Source organism: Bombus pyrosoma, linkage group LG7 (assembly GCF_014825855.1).
Source record: "Bombus pyrosoma isolate SC7728 linkage group LG7, ASM1482585v1, whole genome shotgun sequence".
Taxonomy (NCBI): domain Eukaryota; kingdom Metazoa; phylum Arthropoda; class Insecta; order Hymenoptera; family Apidae; genus Bombus; species Bombus pyrosoma.
The window spans coordinates 19,353,853-19,376,829 of NC_057776.1; the positions used below are offsets into that span (position 1 = coordinate 19,353,853).

The 22,977-nt window shown below is 37.5% G+C and overlaps 2 protein-coding genes and 1 long non-coding RNA gene across 9 annotated transcripts; 2 read left to right on the forward strand and 1 right to left on the reverse strand.

The window, feature by feature from the left end:
* Nucleotides 1-14,011: 14,011 nt before the first annotated feature.
* On the forward strand, nt 14,012-15,175 carry LOC122568957. Its single transcript, XM_043729324.1, has 2 exons — nt 14,012-14,223; nt 14,326-15,175. The coding sequence occupies exons 1-2, from the start codon at nt 14,207-14,209 to the stop codon at nt 14,663-14,665; spliced, it is 357 nt and encodes a 118-aa protein (XP_043585259.1). The 5' UTR covers nt 14,012-14,206; the 3' UTR covers nt 14,666-15,175.
* Nucleotides 15,176-15,246: 71 nt separating this feature from the next.
* Nucleotides 15,247-15,925, reverse strand: LOC122568959. The gene is made up of 2 exons (XR_006317277.1): nt 15,788-15,925; nt 15,247-15,610 (listed from the first exon to the last, which is right to left on the reverse strand). It is a non-coding gene; the product is annotated as an uncharacterized LOC122568959 (long non-coding RNA).
* On the forward strand, nt 15,604-21,909 carry LOC122568947 (Krueppel-like factor 17). 7 transcript variants are annotated; one of them, XM_043729284.1, is made up of 4 exons: nt 15,604-16,467; nt 19,141-19,315; nt 19,718-20,205; nt 20,353-21,909. In XM_043729284.1, exons 3-4 carry the CDS (start codon nt 19,736-19,738, stop codon nt 21,680-21,682), a joined length of 1,800 nt encoding a protein of 599 aa, XP_043585219.1. In that variant the 5' UTR covers nt 15,604-16,467; nt 19,141-19,315; nt 19,718-19,735; the 3' UTR covers nt 21,683-21,909. The 7 variants fall into 7 exon arrangements, with proteins under 7 accessions (XP_043585219.1, XP_043585215.1, XP_043585222.1 ...); XM_043729285.1 differs by lacking the exon at nt 15,604-16,467 and adding an exon at nt 17,516-17,691; XM_043729283.1 differs by lacking the exon at nt 15,604-16,467 and adding an exon at nt 17,701-17,919.
* Nucleotides 21,910-22,977: the final 1,068 nt, after the last annotated feature.

Genomic DNA, 22,977 nt, shown 5'->3' on the forward strand with positions numbered 1-22,977 from the left:
CCATCCTTTTTGGAATTTTTATTTTCTTGAAAAAGATTTGTCGAACGTTCTACTTGTCAAACGGAAACGTCGTTAAGTATTCCAGAAGCGTTTTAGACTTTTTGTAAGCCTAGAATAACGAAAGAATTAATCTCGGACGTAAATAAGCTGGTTCGTTTAGAGGAGGCTAATACGTTTTAATTCTACGAAACGAAACTAATACCGGTTGCGAGTTGTACAAAATAAAATAAAAAGGTACTATATTGTTTTCGTTAAGTTACGTTCTAATTTCTCTAAATGAAACAATATCGCTTGCAAAGCGTATAAAATAAGAAAAGGTAGTATTATTTTCATGCAGTGATTTTTGATTTCGTTGCGAGCTTGAATAACTGACGTACACCCCGTTCCCATTCATTCCATTATAGTCTCGTAATCGGCGAACGATTGTCGTGATGGCAAAAAATCGGGTTGAATGAAACTGGAACGGAGTGCATGTTCGTCAAGTCGGCAGGCAAAAACTACCGGATGAATGGCTGGGTACTGTATGCGCGGTAATGTGCACTAGCACAAGGTATCCTTCTCGAGTGGGACGAGGGACTCTGCAGACGAAGAAGAAAGGGAGTAGGCTCGTATCTGGAAATTTCAAGACCCTCCGCCTATGGAAACTTGAACTTGCACGATTTCCGTTAATAACCCGTATTCTCGTCTTCTACTTACATTTACTTACATACCGTTTATGGTCATTTAGAGGATATCGTGTCTCGTTGTTCCATTTCTTTCCACGTTACATCATTTTTATTATGATTTTAGATAGGATTTTACATTCTATCCGCATCTACGTATATCGGTATTCTTTTACATATCTATAAGATTTTTATTTTACACGTAATTGTCTATCTTAGAGTAGAGGAAGATTCCGTATGCTGAAAGGTAATACAATTTTGCAAATATCGCGAACTACAATATTTTACAGCTTTCTCTTAGACGAGTATTTCTGAATTACGTATTGTTCAAACACGGTTGCTAAGTGAGTTTTTGCGGAGAAATATGAAGAAACAAAAGTTACGAAAATTTTGATCGGATAATACGAAATCGTAATGGGTGTGATCACAATAGTCCTTGCTGCTGTACGACCTCCACTTTTGTCCAAATTTGGCGTGTGTCGTCTTGTCTGCGAGAGGAAGGACAAATAAAGAAGAAGGACACGAGAATTGTATATTTATCTACGAACATATGTTTCGACAAAGGTACAGATGAAAACGGTTTCAGCTTCATTAATCGGTTGTTTGAACGTTTCCGGTTTTAGCGAAACGTTTTTAAAAGAGAAAAAAGTGGGTGTAGACGTATAAATGTATAAATATTACAAAGACACGTTCGTATTTTACAGACATTTTACAAAAATCGGAGATATTCAAGCATGATAATACTTTGAATTTTTATCCAAGATTATAACCCGACCTAACCTAAATTTATCTAAGATTATAGATTTAATACCGTTTTGGACCGTTATACTTCGTAGCGAATGATACAGCAATTTTCAAGATAGCAACTATCGTTTACCAGATTTAACATCTACAATTAGCATATCATTAGCTGCTTGCAAAGTCCGTATTTAAATTGCTATGTTCCGTTGAACAGTCTCTGCGTCTCTTAGTTTAAGCTAATTTTCAGCTCTATAGTGATTGTTATAGAGCCGATACTCACACGATTAAGTACGAAAATTACCTGCCTAACGTACAGTCAGATTTAAAGGAGAAAATAGAAAACAGTTTGTTTTACGATACCTGTAAAGGTTGATTATTACTTTTTAGGTTATCTTAATACGTATTCTCTTAACTTACGTTAAAAAGATAATAATAATAATAATATATTAAAAAGATAAATTTGGAAAGTTATCAAAGTTAATACAATCGCGGTTCGCTTTACATTGCTACGAAGCCTTTTCAATTTGCAAAGACATTTCAAGATGTAAATCGTGGTTCCCATTAATATCCTGCGGTTCTTTCTAATCTTACAAATGTATTTAACACGGTCGGACGAATATTCGATCGCGTGAAAGTGGAACGAAAACGTGTGCTTTCTGAGAATCAGCGGTTCTTACAAGCCGGGCCAAACAGGAGTTTCGCATTAAAGGAGGTGAAATAAAGCGATTACAATTTTGGCGGCGATCCAACGCTTCCCATCGAAGGGTTTTTCTCAGAGCGACATGACAAATATATGTAATTACGCATGTACGTGTACGTGCGCGTTTCAACACGTCCAGTTTTACAAGAATACAAATTAACGCAACGTAATAAAACGCTAAGAACAAGATATTCGTCTTACATGTTCGTAAATATATCACTAGAAATCTACACGAATATTTTACGTTACTTGAAACGCCTGTTTATTTTCTCGCGCAATATAATTATCCATGGATACGTATAACCCTATAGTTCAACGTAACTAACATTTTTCGTATTAATTAATCTATCAAAATGACGAACGTGAGAAACAGGAGCAACAGAGAGTTTGCATCCGCAGCAATGATACAAGTCAAACAAGTACATACTTATTCCAAATATAGAACGCGTTACGAGAATAGAAATTGAGCTCAACACGTGGTCTCTTGTACGATGAGCCGGTGGTTCACCTCTTCCTTGTTACGTTTTAAAGAGTCTCAAGCGTACCGTAAAGCACACATTTATGCAAATTCAAATTTTTACGAACGCGATTAAAGAAATAGAAACAGATGTTTCTTTTATCCACTAAGTGTTTCAATTATTATTAAATATATATATATATACAGGGTGAGTCAATAAAAAGTATCTACTATCTAAATAACTCATTAGCTACTAGTTTCATCGAGAAACGTTTTAAACGAATCGTGTTGCGTCTCAAGAGATTTATCGAACGAATGCAACTTTATTTTTCTATATTTTATGTTTTCTCGGATATCGAGGTGACCCTGAGCTTTTTAAACGGCATACCTTTTAGCACAACGTAGACGATACAGCCGAACGTAATCTCTACGTAAAAAATATTAATCCATTTATACCGAAAAACCATTGGTTCAGCAGATGTTTTAATTTCAATTCGTCAAATTTAACGTACGTTTAAAATTAAAATATCAAAGTATACGGTGGCATTTAAAAAGGTGGCGTTGAACTTTGATATCCCAGAAAATATAAGATATTAGAAAATAAAATTGCATTCATCCGACGAGTCCCTTGAAATGCAACACGATTCGTTTAAGACGTTCATCGTTTTAAGTTATTTTAGATAGTTACAGCCAGAAAAAGTTTCCATATTTCCATGCTTTGCTCAGCCTAACATTGAAAACGAATATTTAAAAGAAGAGAAACGAAATATAGTAACAAATAGTGATAAATAACTGAACAACTTTCGAATCTTTTACATCTCAATTTCATATCTTAATTTTATCGAGATCCATCCTATTAATTGTTTCATCGATCTTACATTCACTTGATGCGACATCGTTTATAAAACGCGATAATTTATCGTTTTAAGCGATGGACAGTATAGGTGACAATTTGTTAAGTGTATGGTGCGAGAATAGAAACGAAGTTCGATATACGATCCATAATACGGTCTTTGTCGATAGCTCGTCCCACATACCGAGCACAGCAGATGCAGGGGTCGATATACTTGCGGTATATTCCGCGTATATAGTGTACGTACTCTGAATCATTCACCGTGGCGGAGGGTAGAACTGCACAATTATCACGCAGCATCGAATAATTATCAATAACTTGCATGCCTGAATAAATTTGTACGTCGCATTAAGTCGTTGTCCCTAAACGACGTATCTCGAATGTAATTTTTTCATTTCTTTATTTTTCTGTTCGAGTATTCGGTATTTAAATCTATTTTGATATTTAACGACTCCGTACTTGCTTAAACAAAACCGTGATTAGACAAAAAAAAAAAAAAAAAAAAAAAAAAAAAAAAAAAAAAAAAAAAAAAAAAAAAAAAAAGAAAAAGACAAAACGCAAAGTTTACAATGTAAAAGAAATCGATGGAATAAAAGGATTTCTGTTGATCGTTCAAATGGATCGTTAAAATTTCCATCGTTAGAGCACGTTGCGAATATCGAATAGGTCTCATATAGAAGTTATCGCTGCTTGGGATGAAAATTATTTATGTAAAGGAATTATTAATTACGGACAGGTATAAATGAATCTAGAAGGATCGATACAAAGGTTGTAGCGGGGTAAAACTTTCAAGGTAAAAGTATCCTCTGCATTATATGTTAAAAAGCATAAAGAACGTGAATGTGCAGCAATGGGTTTATACGTATCTAACATGGAAAGTAATGGTTGACGAGATGTATGTAATTAGGTCGCCGTGAATTTTCCTATCGTAATTTTCGTTTACACTCGCGTTTCATGATATATTAATCAAATACGCATATTTAACGTTATCGTGTATTAATTATAATTTGTTATATATAAGAAGTCTGTTTCTCCTTATCTGCCTTTTTATAAATATCACGCTGTAATACTTTTTTTACTTCGCGTGTCAATGCGAGAGCTATGTTACTAGGCGCTGTGAATAACCGATCTTTCTGATAATTTTGACTAGCACGTCGATATGGAATCTCGAATAGAGCCAAACCTATCGTTGGTGTATAAGTTTCGCGTGTGTAAGTCCGGATGTAGCTGTATATAGTCGTATACGTACCGCTCCACATTTTTTCAAGTTCAAGTTCATTTAGAGGTCATACCAAAGGAGTCCTTGGAGGAGAAGGTAGAAGAAATCGCCTGGGAATTTAGCCTCTCCGGATTCATGATGTGGGAAGGGCGGATATGCGTATCATAATTAATCGCTGGCAATTTATATAACGACACCGCGTTCAACCAGATTCGTTTCTCACAGTTCTCGAGCTTAAACGGAGTCTCGAGAAAAGTAATAATATATCGAGGAAAAATAATCTTTGCATATACGAGCCTGAACTTCTCGTTTAACTTGCATATTTCTTACGTATAGTTCTCAAAATCAATTTTTATACGTTTAACGCGTTACCTCTCTTTAAAAATTTATCTAATAAAATGTTAACCAACGAACTCTTGTTAGAAAGGTATGACAAGTAAAAGAAACCATTGTTAGTTAAATTTCTTTGAAGTATCGCTTTTGGAATATAAAGTAAAAGATGTATCCGACTGAAAACTTGTGCACATCGCCACGCGTGTGTAGTATAAAATTTCACGCAGCTTTTACAGATTGTAAATGAATGTTCATGTAGCGTGAAGAAAAAAGTATCTATTTTATATTTATAAATACAAGTAACGTACCCGTTGTGCAATCTAGTAGAATCACATGGCAGAATTGACGTATCATTAAAAAATTTATACTCTTTACCGTACCATAGTAACAGCGTTATTAGCGACACGAACAAATAGTTCTGCTATAACGATCTTGTAGAACTATTCCTCTACATGCTATCTGTTCCTTGTACGCGCGTAATAATATATTCCGATAGCGTACGACTTTCATAATATTTCAGCGTTCGAATAATATTCAGATAATTAGGATCATCGATATTTATACTACGTGATGTCACAGCGGTCTCACGATTGTTATCGTTATCCACATTTTTGTCTTCGTGTACAATTGCAACGTAGCAACCGATAGTAAAACGTACGATAAATATTACGCCGAAACGTTCGGCTTAATTGTAAATTGTAAAATCGAAATAATTCCTAACTATATTCGACGCTTGAAAAATCCCTATATATTCCGCACAATTCGAGCGTTTAGTAAAATTAACATTATTAATCTTCTTTCCTTAGTTCAAATCTCCTATCTACGTATACTTGGAAACATTTAAAAAAGCTAAAAATTTATTACTTTTTCTTGCGCCGTTTTCGTCGTTCTTCGCTCGGTCCAAGATATTCGATCGTTATTTCGAATATTTCAACGTTCGTACGCGTATTCGAAATACGAAAAGGAAAAATGTCACTTATATAGGATAATTTAACGAAGGACGGTACTATATGTAATGTACGTAATTCTTTAATTATCTCGTCGAATCTTTTAGTTTTATAGCCATCATTTCCCCCGGATAGTTTTCTGCCGGAAATACTCAAATATTCAGGGGCCACGTTACGTTTCGTCACGTATTACTCGAGCGATTGTAATTCCGGATGTACAGCCAATCAAATAAAAATGCAATTTTGCGCTCTCTGCTCCAACTATCTACTGTTCTCGTGCGCGTTTTCTGCGTTCGTGAAATATGCGTATATCTCCGGCACTCGGATTATCGGGTACATTGCACTTCTGCGCGGAATGGGACCCCGTGTATCGCTGGGGGCTACGTCGAGGGAGCACGGAAACGGGTCTTGAGGGACAGTGTTCAGGAACGTATCCTAGCACTACGGTTCCCCTAGCCAACATTACAATAGGAACATTGACGATCAACTACGAGAACACCGTTCCACTGTCTAAAGTCTATCGTCTTTAGACGTTAACGTATCTTTCAAAACCGAATATATTATCATACTCTCTTCGTACGTCTACGTGTATCGATGAATCATATTCTTGTATAATACGTGAAATATATATGTTAGGGATAAATCAATTTTCAATAATAAAATAGACAATTTTTGGTTAAGAACAAACGATATAAAGAAATTTTTCATATTAATTTCTAGGACATTCGGATATTACTCTAGAATGTTATTTGTTACAGCTCCTATGTCCAAAGTTATAACAAGAACATTCGTGATCGACGATAGAAAATCATTTCGATACTTGAAATCTTTCGGTGATTCGTACAATCGAGATAATCTTAGTTACGTGTTATTTTATCTTCTAATATAAAATAGTTCGTGTTATTCGATTAATATATCTACAGTGGCGTACACAAATTTCTGGTTACGTACATTTTTCACCGTATATTCTGTTTTAACGCTTTTTCTGTTTTCTCCGTTTCAACTGTTCTGTTTTCAACCGTTTGCTTTTACGCGTAATGCTCTTACATCGAATATCAAATTATATTTCTTTCAGATATCGCTTTTAGAATACAAATCGAACGATTTATTTGTCTGTAGGCTTTTGCACATATTTTATTTTCAAAAAATGTTTCGCCGTTAAACAGCGAAGCAGAAGATTTTGTAAAAATACAAATTATATAAAGAAGATTCGCAATTTCTATTGATATATAGTGTCATTTCCAAGAAAATATTGGAATTCGATTCTTAATTGAATTTCACGCTTGTTCGTTTTTCATATAACGTACTATATTTGTCAATATATTTTTATTCGTTGCTCCTACTACGTTTATTTCTTTACAGAGTTTCATAAATTTTTCGATAGCTCAGCTTTCTTTTCAAGAATTTGTGCAGACCTCGAGATACAAACGCATTTAGCGCTTGAAAGTGACTATGATAGTTAATTTTAAGCAATTAACCAATTAAAATTGGCTTCACGGCAAACGTTTGATCTAGAATTTACGAAGCATCGATGAATCATAAATACGGCACTGATTTAAAGGAGGTCCATGGGGGAATCGGTAGAAGAAAACCTGCTTTCATCACGACACCTGTCGACCCGTTATATATACCGGCGCTCGAATACCTTGATTCTTTGAAAAGCTTTATATCATTTGCTAGAAATCATCGGTGTACGCAGATACGTATCGAACTTTCTTCTTAATGACGACAAAGCATTCTTCGTCCTGCTAAGGCGTACAAAGAATTGGCCGTTCGTTAGTCGGACGAAAAGAAACCTTTCGATGATTCATTAATTCGGAAAATGAATAGATTCGTACTTTCTCCTTATGTCGTATATATCGTAGCTTTGAATTAATAATTCTTAAATCTTTCCAAGCTACACTACGACAGATATCGCCTATTATCTTAAATTAAATGCTACTTATTTTTTGGATAAACGAAGCTTGAAGAATTATATAATCACATACTACAATGGTCGTGTGTTATCACGCGATTTATCTATATATATGTATAGATAGATAGATTGATCGATAGATAATATCATGCTCTTATTGATTTTAGCACGGCTTTGCAAAATTCGCCAAATTACGATCGTTTCGAGATCTCACGAGTAAACGAAGAATCGCGTAGAGAAAATTGAAAAAAGAAATTGAATTTATTGCTGCGCGTAGTAATAAGAAGGAAAGAATGCCAGCAGGATGAAATTGTGGAAGATACAATTTGTCACGAAGCAGCAGAAATTCCATACGAGCTGCAGCATGAATCATCGTCTAGCTTTCAGCTGGAGGGCGTTCGAATTTTAAGCTGTGTACGTCTGTACGTGTTTGGAAGATAGTTGCAGGCGCCTTCCACAGCGATGATCGTTGCAACTTGCGTTTCAACTTCGATGTTTGCGTTTGAATATTGGTTCGTTTACTTTAAGGCGCTTGGCTTAGTTGTTCTTGCAGTTGCACCACGCGTGTGGTTGAATCTTCGTAGGAGAGTACAATGCCTTTGGAATTTATCCTTCTTTTTTTAACCATTTCTTGAAAACAGACAAATTTCTAGAAGAAAAACTTATAGCAAGCTATAAGTTTGGTCTGTGAACGGCAAATTTGCAAGTTTCTGTTATTCGAGTTATTCGATGGAATTTTTCGCAGTACACCATCTTACATAAGAACGTTCGGTAGTTCTATTTCATAGTACGTATAACTTTATCATAGCAAGATAACGCTACAGTGTGAAAATAATTGTTGAACCGAGATAAGAATGACGCGAGTCGCAAAATCTTTTATACGTTAAACGTTACATGTTAAAAATTATGTAAAAATGGTGAAATAGGAAGCGGATGAGAGGAATCAGGCTTAAACATTCCATTGTGATTACAAAATATTGCGTGCAATAAGATACGATCGAACTCCAGCAAATCCATATAAGGAAACGTATGTGCCTTATTCGAGATTACCTCGAACAAACAGATAACAATAACTGTACGATATCACTGCGATTACAGTGCAGTTTTCGAACAGTTTTCCTTGATATCGAACGGTGTTTCATTTATTTCCACGTAAAATTCCGTCTCTCGGACATACGACTAAACGTGCATGTTGTTTCTGTAGAAACGCTTCCACAAAAATGCTGTTTGAGACGGTCGTATCAGGCCACGCCAGAAGCGACAAGAATATCTCGAAATTCGATGATAAAAGCGCTGAATTTATCGAAGGAGAAGATCGAGAAATTAGTAGATAAATATGAAAGCATTTCGAAGAAAAAGATATATCGATAGTTGTATCGATAGTTGTACTTTATCAACGGTATCAACGCGTAAACGTTGTTTCTATGATGCAAAAAACATAGGTGCATAAAATTTCTTCAAACTTAATCAAATTTACAGGGTTTATATGAAAGGAAAGAGAAATAACGAGGACAAAGATAAGCGGATGCTCGGAATTCCATTTCACGATCACGATATTAAAAAGAAAAAGAAAAAAAAAGAAAAAAGCAGAATCTAATAAGGTAAAATGGCTAAAGAAATTGCGAATAAACCGATTAAAATACAAAACTTGGAGCAAAAATTAAAGTGGAAGAAACAAGAGAAAGCTTATAATACGACGAGAAATATAAGATTTTATTGATATATTTTACGAAAAATCATTCGAATCTCGAAAAATGCATCGTTGCAGATCTATAAAATTTCTATGAAAAATGAACTCCGGTAGTTGTAATATTAAACTTGCCCTAGGGAAAAAAACATTTCCAAGAGAATATTTGGGTGTATTTCATTGCACGAGGTCCTAGTATTAAAAGGACCACCTTGGCGAGCGAGCTCGGCTCTATGGTGTTCCATGGCCGTGGGGAGATCGATGAGGAACGTCTGCAGCGGCCACCACGCCCAAACCGGGAGGGAGTACCATGACTCACCCCATACAGAGAGAACCATGGGACGAGTGGGGACACCCCCGTGGCGCTGCTACGTGGCATTGAAAGTGACGAACGATCGCGCAAATTCACCCTCGCTTCTCGTCATAGTTCGACGAACGTGTGTCACGTGAATCTTGCTTAGGGACACGCACGAAACAACCGGCGGGGATCACGTGCGTCGACCTAACCCAACAACTTAGTCCAATTTAGGAAAGGGACAGCCTTGATTTTCAACCATCGGAAGAACCTTGGGAAAGGTATTCCGATTACTCATCGACTCGACCACATTGTACGGTCTGCTATATGTTTCGAACGAACGTTGAAATTGTCCCGTGATCAATACGGATACCGTCTTATATCGCGCTCGCTGGTTAAATTTTCCTCTTTGTCACTACTACTCTACTATCTTACTTTGTTACTCTACCATCGTATAGAACGATTTTACTTCGATAGCGATCGATAGGAAGTTCGCTTTAATATTTTTACATTTATAATCAGAATATCTAAAATATTTCTTTATTATTTTAAGTAATACGTGAGTATTTGGGGAATCAAAAGTTGGAAGAAAAATAGCGATAATAGGGAATAGTGAAAATAAAAGTGATACGATATAGTAGAAATCTTGGCAATTGCATACGAGCCTGGGTGCTCCTCCTTCGTTAAGGGAGTGGCTCCATTTCCTGTTGTATCTCGTTGACGTGTAGGTTCGACGAATAAACGTGCCAAATAAACCGAAATCTTACTCACCCGCTGAATAATCGTTTTCTCTCGTACGTGAATGACCATAAATGGAATTAGTCATTTTTCGCTTCGTATCTTCTCAACCTACTACGTATTGTAGTAAGCTACTATAACCCCGCCTATGATAAGACGCGATTACATTACGATCGCAATTTATCATCGATCATCGATGATAACTACTAACAAAATAGGCAGTAACAAGCATTTTCAATATTTGAATAATTCGGCATGAAAATGAAATAAATGCAATGAAATGGGAAGATTTCTATTCGTTCGGTTATCTTCTTTATTCATCCGTTTATTATCTTGTTTATTAATTAAATATAGCATACATTCATCGGAAAATCAATACGAGTGTTAATTAAATTAATGAAAGCGTTGTATATTATCAACGTATCGTTCGTTCAAGCGTATTGTTGCCATATAGCTTCGTTGGAATAATCGGTATTAGAGAAGATAGCCGAAAATAACCGAGTATATATTCTACGAGCGCAAGGTTGCTCTGGGATTATTCTTGACGCGAAGCTTTTTGGGACGCGCTATATTACGGACTGTCGAAGAGAAATTGGCCGTGCACCCAAAGTCAATGACTTCGTGGCTTGGTTTAATTGACCCGACGACGGGATCTTTTCACGGCTTTAGGAATCAAGGCCACCGCGTATACGTATTTAACGAAGCTCGATGTGTGTGTCGATGTGATGTTGGACGTCTTTTTGCAGACGCATCGGATGTACACATAAAAGAAACGCGAGAATACATTGAACGTGTCTAATTTAGTGCTGCCACAAAATGAACGTTACAATTATGAAAATTAGACTAAAATAACGGTTCGCCTAAAATCGCATACGTTCCAACGATTAATAGCGAATCGCACGATGTATCGACTATGCGTCCACTTTTTAGAAAGTATTCCGACCCACTATCGATCAAAGAATTTCGTGAATCTTTTAAATACGAAATTTCACGGTCCAAGCTGTTCCGTAATATCCCGAGAATCGCCACGTTTTCAATTTTGAGTATATTAACGTAACTCTGAGATAATCATCGTTAATGGCGATAAGGGACGATCGATTGTCTCGTTAATCACACGAAAGCGGAATTTTTCGATTCTATCGGGACAAGAATCAAAAACCGAGATGATTCGATCGTCTTCGAGAAAATATTTCTACAGCCCGACTTTTTTTTAGAAAATTTTATCTAATCGTCAACTGAGGAAAAGAAACATTTTATTCGTTTGTTAGTTCATTAATTTACTATATATCCTATGCTATAATGCTATAATACGCTACACTGGTATATAATAAATTTAACTTTTCTTAGAAGAAAATTTTCAGAAATGCAAAAAGCAGAATGCCAAGAGAACAGAACGGTAGACAACACAAGGAGGCGTTTTCCTTTCCTGTGGTAGAATCCTCGTTATCCTACGGATGCCGGTATCTTACGAGATAAACGTTTCCCAGACGACAAATGTGTTTCCCACTTCCTAATAATAACGGCGTGTATTCCGCGACTCTCTTTCTCGGCAGGTCTTCTGAAATTAATTAAGCTCATCAACATGCGTATCACGGTGTAATTGGAGCGACTCGTTCGGAGTAACAACTAACGAGGGTCCGCGTTCACACCCACGTATCAAGCGAAGCATGTGTAAAAGCGCCAAATATGGATCGTTTATATGGCTCTTTAAATCTTTTACTATAAACAGCCCCGATACGACGACAAGTACACGTACTTCGCTTCTCCTGATCTTTCACAAACGAATTATTTTCTATGAAAAAATCTCACACGAGAAACAATATTTTTCTATGCCCCTAATTTTGTTCTCGTACTTGTACTTGACCGCATTAAGTAGTATAAGAACGAAGCGTAGAATAAAATTTATTCGATAATTTTAACTCAAATGGTCTTTATGTCTTTGATACGATAATACATATATTATACATATATAGCAAGTAATATTAAAATGTACAATTATTTCCCTTTTTATTTCATTTTCCGATATTGTTCATCATGATGTTGCAAAATATAATGATCTCTTATTGTACATATATGATTATGTATCAGGATTTTGAAATAACATATCGTTTTAATAACTGCGTTTCATTAGTACGTGGATTATCAAGAAAAATATTTGAAAAATTCGATATCAAATAAGAAACATATTTCAAAATCTTTTGAAATTTCAATGTGAAATCGGTATTGATAAGGAATGCGAGAGTGTTTTTTAAATACTACATTTCTCGTGTAATTAAGTCGTTTGAATCTTTTTTCTCTTTGCTTTGCGAGCAAGATTTTATGGTGTCTAAATAGATATGTGTTAAATGTCATGAACATTTTCTTAAGTACGTAATTTAAATATTTGAATTACGAATTCTTAAACTTAAATATAAATTTAAATATGAATATGTCATAGTCAGGAGGATTAAAAAATTGATTGTAAAAGATTCTATATGATAAATAAAAATTTAGTATCTATTATTAAATGTTACTCGATCATGTTGTCATATCGACAGAAATATTATAAGTTTAAAAGGTTAGAACGTCGGAACAAATAACACGTGCATTACATACACATGTACCAACCGATCTTGGAATTAGTTTTGCCGTGAAGAAAAATAAGTTTGAAATTCACTGACTATGTTGAAAACTATACTTCCAGGAAGAATATTTAATTCAGTAGAATCTGAAGATATGTATAAAGATTATTGTAACTAATGCGCTCTAATTATGGAAATATAATACTCGTTATCAAATAATTTCAGTTGACTAATTTATTACAAAAAGATGCACGAAGGTAATTACATTAAATTGGTTAAAATTTGGGTATATTGGCCAACAAGAGTAGCTTATATTATTTTCTTATGTGCATTGATATATGTTTCGCTTCCGGACGGTAACTAAATGATCGATGGTTATATCGTGGGTCGTAAGTCACGAAATTCTGACAATACCAATTAGAAATTGTAGGTAATAGACTCAAGATACCAGGAATCTAATAGACAAGATACCAGGAATCTATGGGAAAAACGAATCACAACTATGTGTAATATCTGAGTATGAGATATTCCTAATCGTTACAATAAAAAAAACCTTCTGCGAATTTTTTATTTTTGCGCTACATATTCCCTTCTTGTGACTAATGCACTTTAAATAAGAAGATGGAAATATCGAAGCTTTCAAATTATTTAAAATATGAATTACGATGGTTCATCTTTTTTTGCTATTAGATAGTGTATCTAACATTTTTCATAGGGATAAATATATTGTATATTATACTATATAAAAAAATGTATAGTTATCTTAATATAAAATATTCTTTCTCATACCTATTTTATTTATCCTTCTCGATCGTTTTATTTTTATCTAAGGTTTCAAACATTTTGCTTAAAAACATGTCACTTACGCACTCTAGCATCTGGAGGTTGAACTATAGAGCAATAAGAATATCGGAGTATACTGCTGATTTGTATAATCAAGCTTTGTTTTTTTCACAAACGTATATGACTTACACGTAAGCTCAACACTATACGACGTTAATTGTTTCGACGAAAAAAAGTTACAACTATCATAATATGCAGTGGTTAAGAATATATTTGTATTAAAATCTTCTGCTAAAAATTTAGATTAATTGAAGGATGACTCGGGCTAACAGGTTAGTTTTTGTTGATGCATGTGTGTAATGACACTCTGCCATTTAACATATATAAATGGTTGGATCTCATTCTGCTAATTCATCTTCGCTCCTGATATTTAGAAAAAGGGGTCGCGATGCAGAAGAAGAATTTAGTGAATTTATGCCATTAAGTAAAAGAATAAATAATCTTCATATTAATGGTTTATCAGGCATGCATGAAAATGTTACTGAAAATATGGATACAGACTGCTGCAGCAGAAGCTTTATGCCATCGCCAAATTATTCAGAGCTTTCTCAAGGATCACCGTTATACGACGGATGCAGTTCTAGCCAAAGTAGTTACATAGCAGAATATAAACCTGATCTGGACGCAGCTGAAAATCCATTTTATTACGAAAGTAACAAGCTGCTATTCTCCTTGTATATGGAACGTGTTCAGAGAGCATCTGATTCATTTTGATACCGCTATTTTCAAGTTATAATTCCTATTCATTAAGCATTTCTTGCATATCATTTTCTTCATTCCTTTCCAATGTATTTTTACTCGAATTTAAATTTTCTTAAATACAATCAATGGAAATCTTGAAAAATTTGAAGTTCAGAGAATTGTAAACAACAATCTATTATTTATTATCAAGATATTATCTCCATATAATGCAATTGTATATATCAAAAGAGTATTTAAAATTTTTTGTCAAGCGACAGTTCGCTTGGAAAGACATAGAATTAAAATTTGCATAATTATGATTAACGAATTTAGAATTTGAATGATCTGTATTTCATTATTATTATAATATAATATAGCTGTAGCCATTGAATTAAATTGATGTTTCTATATGAATGACGTATCGTTGATAAATTGTGTTTTCCTTATAAATATATATTAGATCGTAAAGTATTTTGAGATTGTGGAAGTATATGAAACAGCATATTTGTAATAAAAATCTTTATAAAAGAAAAAAAAGAAAAAGACATTAGACTTTTAATTTATTTTTATTATGTACCTATATCTCGTGTTGCCAGTACATATATATACCAGTATATATATATATATTTATTTATTTATTTATTTATTCGTTTATTTATTTACAATAAAGGATCAGATGATCGAATAGTTGTAATTGAAAAGAATTTCCTCTCTGGCTATATCAAGTGATTCATATAACGCGCGCAATAATATAGAAATATGGCGGCCATCGAAGTATCTTCGTAATATCGATTCTCGACCTAACCTCACTTCAGTCTCCGCTAGGTGCGCACAGAGTTAGTGTCGCTTTGTAGTGGTAGAGGAAACGAAGTAACTGAGAGTAAGACAGAGCAACGGACAGGTGTTTTTTGCGCTGTTAAAAATTTCTTTTTCGAAAGTTCGGGACTCTTGTAAAACTATAAAGATCATCTGTAATACCTGTAAATAGAACGGTACTATTACGGGTTGACTTGTTTAATCTAGAAGCGCGCAAGCGCCGCTTTCCCCTCGCTCTCACAATATACTCCGCGCGTAACCGCCGCCATAGTTGATATTTCTCCGATAGAATATTAATAGCAGCAGTAAGTTTTCGCGGTTAAACGTATTTTTATTTACTTGACTGAGGAAAACAAGAATGCGTTCGACGAGGGCGGTGAGACGAGGTCATTCAAGATAAAGCCTGGGATCCGTAGGAAGAAGGAGGGTGTCTACTTTCACAGCTCGTGGTTTTTAGGAGAGTGGCCTGGCATCACGGCGCTTCGAGTTAACGTGTGGCCACCGTCGGGTGGCTATGTACCGTTAGCTCGAATTCATTCCCCGTTGGCCGGCCCAAGACCCACGCTTACCTACCGACCGGGGGCCATACTCGATCGAGCTCGACTGTCGTATACCCGGAAATGAGTGCGCGTCGCGGCTTGTGCCGTTAACGCAGGAAGACTGCCAGTAGTGCGCGAATTTATCACGAGTCACGACTCGTCACGATCATCTTGAAAGACCCACGTACAATTTCGACGTACGTCTCTCTTTTTCTCTCTTTCTGTCTCTTTCTATCTTTCTCTCTCGTATGACGTGTGCACCGTAAGCAAAGTAGCCGTGGCTAGCTAAGAGAGCCGTGGCACAGCGGCGAATGTATACGTAGAAATGAGAAAGTTGCTGCCGCCACGGTGAAGATTGAGAACGACGCAGGCGAGCCAGCCAGGCGGACGGTCTCTGTACTACGCGAAGCTTCCGACGCGGCGACAGTAGTAGCAGTACAACGTTTGGAGTGCACAAGGGAGAGACACAGCTGCTTGTGGGTGAGTAGGACACGCATTTTCCTCGTGAATGATGATCGTCTTGTTGTACCCAGGTAACTCGCGTGCACCTATATACGTGTGTCTCCGTACGGTAAACTAAAGGTACGAGTTGGAGGAATCCGCGGACGGATGTCGCCCCACGAATCTTTACGCGTTTTACTCCTAATGCGAAACGTGCACGAGAAACCGCGAAACGGTGGCCACAGAGCACCCACCCCAAGACACTAAAATCGTCGCGGGGCCCTCGTCGTGGCTCACGGCTTGGCTCGAGCTGGCTTTGGTGGGGTGGTTGGAGGTGCGGACAGTGGTTGAGAGGCTGGTGGGGTTGGAAATTGCGTGGTGGTGGGTGCCCACCGAGGTCTCGGAGGCCCCTCCGTGGCATCTCGCTGCCTCTAACCCGTCGAGGTGGGGGTGTAAACAACAGCCCTGCCTGTGCCTCTGTTGGCTCTACTCTGTCCTCCGTTTCGCCTCTGCCCTGCTCTCGCCTCTGCCAACTCGCCCGATCTTTTTCCTACTTCCTCTCCACGTAACGTCTCCCGATGCGCGATCGAAAGAGCACTGAAGGGAGGGAGAGACGCAGGGCGAAAGGGAGAAGAGAGGGAATAACCATCGAGAGAACAAAGCATCGGGCTTCGCGGACCTGTGCTATTTTCTCGCGTCACCGTGTACTCAATTCCATCATGGCCGATGTATCACCGAATCTGCTGACGTGGTAACCTTGTCCATCAGTTTACCTAACAGCCGCGGCGCCGTCTATACGCGCGCGCGCACACTTGCCTTCGATGTTTACACAACTGCGATGCTGCCTTAACTACACCCGTTCAACATTAGATATAGAGTACCCGTCGTAATCTGTATTGTATACAGTGTATCTCTCTCTCTCTCTCTCTCTCTCTCTCTTTCTCTCTCTTTCTCTCTATTGCAGTTTTACCCTATCTTATTACTTGTGTCCAAAATTTACCTTTTTTTTTTTTTCTTAGCCTGGGTGCTAGTAAGAAAGCATATCTGATTGCACAATGCCCGAGAGCCGTTCCATTCAACGTACGCTGCCCCCGATATCATACGAGACACTAGAATTCCTCTAGAAACCGCGAATGCTCAGACATGCTCTCTTCGATACGTGTACGCGAGGGAGACGGTTATGTAGTGTGAGAGAGATATGTTGAACCTTAAGAGAATCGGCGCCATTACGACATGCGCGTCTTGCAAAAGCGTCCAACAACGGTACGTCGGCGAGGCTGACCGGTCAGTCGCACACGCCATTCCGCGAAAGTCGAAAAACGCATCCCGCGGTGCGTCCTGTTTATGCGTGTGTGTTCACGTTTACGGTAGTTTCTTCTTGTTTCTCTCACTAAGCCGTGCAACCACCCGCAACGACTTGCTGGCACGAAATAATCGTCCATTCGACACGGCACCCTCCTCGGGTACGTCGAAAGGAGGAGAGGTGCACGGGTAACCTAACCTCTTCTCTCTCTTTCTCTATCCCTCACCCGTTTTCTACTACTCCTTCCCTACCCACCGGGTGGATCAAGGGCGAGAGTCATCGGTGTGTCCCACTTCGTCTGCCGCGATGTCTGCTTCGTATGTTCTCTCCCGATATTTCGCGTTCCCCTCCCCGGGGAGTTCCCGGTATGTCGAGGATCGTCTCCCTTCTTTCTTGACATACCCCTACCCTTTCGAGCTTGCGGCACACGCTTACGCACCTACACACCGATCTATCCGTTCCTTCCCGTCCTATTCTCGCGATATTCCGTGTGTTAGTACGAGAAAGAGAGTGAGTCTCGGGCTCTATTTCGCGGTGGGTTCCCGTTTTCCCACCTATGGGTTCCCCCCTACCCTCTGTCGAGTGCTCCTAACCCCTACCCCCGTGGGGGCACCATCATAGTGGAGTGGGGTGCAATCCTGGGCCACTTCGACGACTATCCTCCCTGCTCCCGGATCCCTTTGAGGTGGGGAAGGGGGTGAAGTGGGGGATCTTTTACCCCACCCCCACATACCAACACATGGTCAAGAGGTTCGAAGTTAAGACTACGACGGTAGGAGGTAGCGCGGGACACTCTCGATGTTTAACTTCTCACCACTTTCGCGGTTAAATGCTTCGGATGCTGTTACCAAATGCACCGCGTTTCAAACGCAGGGGGGACAAGGGCAGCGGTGGTAACGGTGGTGTGAAAGCCCGATCCAAATTGCTAAACACTGTATCTTTAGAGCAAATAGATTGGCTATTTACCTTCGTCCGATGCATGCTATTCCACTCAACCTTGATCTTGATTTATTACGATACGAACATTACGAACGAATAGGGAAACGTACACATACATTGCGCGGGGTGGCGGCTTCTTCTTTTTTCCCTCTCTTTTCTTTTTCTTTTTTCTTTTTTTTTTTTTTTTTTTGTAATCGTTGTACTACTACAGGAACACATATAGCGCGGAACTTTTTAACAGCGGGTCGTGTACAAGTTCTCCAACCACCTGTAGCTAATATCGAGTACGGGATACGAACATAGAAAATGGAATACAATAGAGTTAATAGTATTGACACCGAACGATGGATAAAATTAAATGGGAAATAAAATATCTTTAGATTCGATGTTTGCGATATATGACAGATGATGTTCAGATCAATTGGTTTTTATGCATGTTTATTGACTTGCAATTTGTTTTTCGTATTTAGCAACATGATCGATGTACAGACATGATGTATTTACTTTACTTCGGAATATGTCTGCTGAAGGAACGTTACGGGATTAGAGAATATCTGTGAATTCTATGAAAACACGGAATATGTTTTGAAACAGTTTCAAGTATCGAAGGTCGATGAACTTCGACAGCAATACTCATGCGTCAAAGTGAGTGTAGTTGTGTAATATGATATGTAAATACGTATCTGTTATGAAGTGTTTGATACTCTGTTTGTTTCGTAACACGCAAATACGTTTCATTTAAGCAAAGAAACGATAATTTGAAAGAACACATATATTTTCAACGTTATAAGACTTTATAGCGATTTAATATGATTTTTTATATGTTTATAGAATTTATATGACAATTAGCAAACAAGTAACACAATATCTTCGGTTTTGACAATTTTCATAGTTTTTAATTATTATTTACATTTTGACTGCTTTATTCGGTGTAAAAATTTGCATAGCTGAAAAAATATTGTATTTCGTTTCAGACGTTCAATAACCGATAAATTTCATGCTCATTATTTATATCCTAATGCTAACTACGTTCTGTTTGGTTTTCAGATTTAATTATCGTGAAAGATGAATTTCACGCCCTTCCCCGGGTTTACAACAGGCTCGCTACCGACGGGCACAGTTCATCAGTTTGCAACCGCTAAATTCGCGCAAAACCTGCCAACTGGTGGTCAGGTGGTTGGCGTTTTATCCGGTGGCGAAGGTGGGGTTCATTATCTGAGGCCAGTCGATCCGAACGGGTTCGCGGTGGCTCAAGGGGGTAACAATCAGCAGCAGCAAATTATCACGCTGCCAATTACCGTACCTGGAAAAGATGGCACGCAACAGCAGCAAACCGTCCAAATCCAGGTGGTCAATCCCAGCGTTTCGCAAAGTGGAAACAGCGGTGATCAACCCAAATATCATTTGGCTCCAATATCTCTGGGACAGTTCCCCCAAGGTGCCGCAACAGTTCTTACCGTTGCGTATAGTCAACAAGGCGCAGATGGGGTACAAATTCAAGTTCAGCCACAAAACACCGTGGCTACGACGCAAACGTAAGTACCATCGTTTCACCTAAATTACATTTAGCACATTTTACATAGGATTGTTTATAGTAAATGTATCCTATTTTGTACTTTTTTAAATTGTATGCTTATATTCGTGTTAATCGTTTATATTCTAACATATTGTCCTTATTTTAGGTCTGATCAAACAACCCAAAGTACATCCACAGCAGTCACCACTACATCCCAACAAACCATTCAACAGACAGTGCAGCTACCAGGGGCACCTGAAGGATTAACCGTCGTCGCACAGATTCCACAAGATTTAATTTTACGCGAAGGTATGGAAGAGTCGAAGGAAGATGTGAAGGAAGGTACGACACCGGTCGCTCTCATTAAGAGAGGTAACATTAAGAATCAAGGGAATCAAAGCGGAGAGGAATATATTACATCTATGCCTGCGAGTTGGCAAAGTCTGGCAACCCCGGGATCAACTGTGGCCGATTATCTCTCTAGATTGCCTGCTAGTACCTTGCCTCTTAGTTTGCAGCACTTCTTGAAATTTTCGGCAGAAACGATAAAGAGAGAAGCCACTATCGAGTCGAGTCCTCTAGGAGCCGATGGCTTAGACGCATCTGGAAGCACTGCATCCGGTGAACAAGCAGTACAGATTACCGTGGCAAGCGGTGAAACCGCTATTATTCCCGATGTCGTTGAGGAACAAGAAGCTGGTACAAAACCTAAGAGAAAAAAGAAGTATAAGAAAAAGCCTCCAAAGCCAAAAAAGCCGAAACCAGGTCAAGTGAGCATAGTTACTGCTCTTGATGGAACAACGCTATTCTGTTGTCCTCAATGTAACATGGCTTATCCTGAAAAGGAACTCTTGGAACAACATCTTATCGGGCATAAAATAGAAAGAAGGTTTATTTGTGACATTTGTGGTGCAGGTTTGAAACGTAAAGAACATTTAGAACGGCACAAATTGGGTCATAATCCGGATAGACCTTTTATTTGTTCAGTTTGCATGAAAGGCTTCAAACGAAAAGAACACTTGAATCTTCATTTTGTTATACATTCTGGACAGAAAACAGAGGTTTGTACTGAATGCGGTAAAGCATTCTATCGCAAAGATCACTTGAGAAAACATGCCAGATCCCATTTGGCAAAACGTATCAAAGAAGATCCCTCGAATATTGCTGATACTTCCCAAAATTCGCAACAGCAAACGGATCAACAACAACAGGCGGAACAATTGCAACAGCAAGCAGACCAATTACAGCAACAATCTTCGGTATCTGAGTTGCAGCAGATTCAAATACAAGTAGGTCAGGGATCTCAGGCACAGATTCATCAGATAGCTGTTAGTGAACAGTCTACGGTTGTTCTTCCAACTGCTGCAGAAACTGGAGCAATGGCTATGCTCCATCATCAACAACAACAACAGCAGCAGCAGCAGCAACAGCAGCAGCAGCAGCAGCAGCAACAACAGCAGCAGCAGCCTCAGCAACAGCAACAGCAGCAGCATTAGCAGCAGCATACCGCCCCGAGTCAGCCTGGGCGGTTCTTCCGATTTAATCATCAACAAGCCAGAGGTCGTGCAAGGCAAGGTGTTCTTGCCGATTGAATTCTATAATCTCATAGTCAAATTGGTATTGTGTTAAAAAAAATTCGTTGATGGTGGTTATCGTTGCCTAGTAGTGGTGTTACAAAATTGAGACATTCGCTGTATCTTTAAATAAAGATACTTTTACTGACGAGTCGTAGCATTTCGAAGTTTGTACACCATCAGCTTCTTAAGGAAGTTGTAGGCCAGATTAATCTATGATTATAATTACACTGCTGAGCTGACTGACAAACGAAGTTCATACATATGATTTATCATTTTTGCGTACACGTTATAGCGTACGTGTAGAAAAACAAAAAAGAAAAGAAAAAAAAAATTATAAACGACGAGTTAATTTGCTCGTTTAATTCAAAATGTTTTTGTCGCTAATCCAGTTCCATGACGCAAGTTAGAATTAAATAAAGAAGTTTATATATACATATATTATATATATATATAAATATATAAATATGAAAATATATTTTTGAAAGCGCGAACTGGATTCGTCACACAGAATGCAATCGAGTTTTCGGCTAAAGTTAATTTCTTTTTCTTTTTTTTTTTTTTTTTTTTTTTTTTTCATAATAAATATAGGATGAGAAAAATACGTAATGCGTAAGAAACTAAACTAAAATAATATACAAGGCAGGGCTGTAAATACAACCAATTTACTGAACACAAAAAGGGAAGAAGCTGTCGTGCAGATATTAAATGCATCCATTTATTTATTCCACTTGTTCTTTACGTGATGATTATAAAGATACGAAACAAGAGTGTATCGTAAAAATCGTTGGACGATGATTAACGTATAAAAGAAAACTACATTTTGCGATATAAATTGTAAAGTTTTATATTTGTATCTGCATCTACACATTGATTAGCTAATGTTTGCTTTTATGAAAATAGGTACATTTTTTACTTTATCAATATAAATCAATCTAAGAAAAATACATTTATTATTACAAAAATTTCAAAATAACTAAACGTCAGTACATCTGTTATTTTTGAATTAATTTAAGATTATCACAAAATACGAGTGGCTAATTAAAACCGTGTATTTAAATTAAGCAAAAAGCAGTTTTACAGCCACTAATACATCTAGAGATTCTAAGCTAGTGTAATTTATTTTGTATAGTATTTAAATCGTTTTATTTACTAAATTAATAATTTTTATGAGAAGACTTTTTAATTCTCTTCTTTCGGTTGAATATACATATTAG

Coding starts and splice junctions, on each gene's coding strand:
- LOC122568947 (XM_043729284.1), top strand. CDS start 19,736: ATGAATTTCACGCCCTTCCCCGGGTTTACAACAGGCTCGCTACCGACG. Junction 20,206..20,352: donor ACCGTGGCTACGACGCAAAC/GTAAGTACCATC, acceptor TCCTTATTTTAG/GTCTGATCAAACAACCCAAA.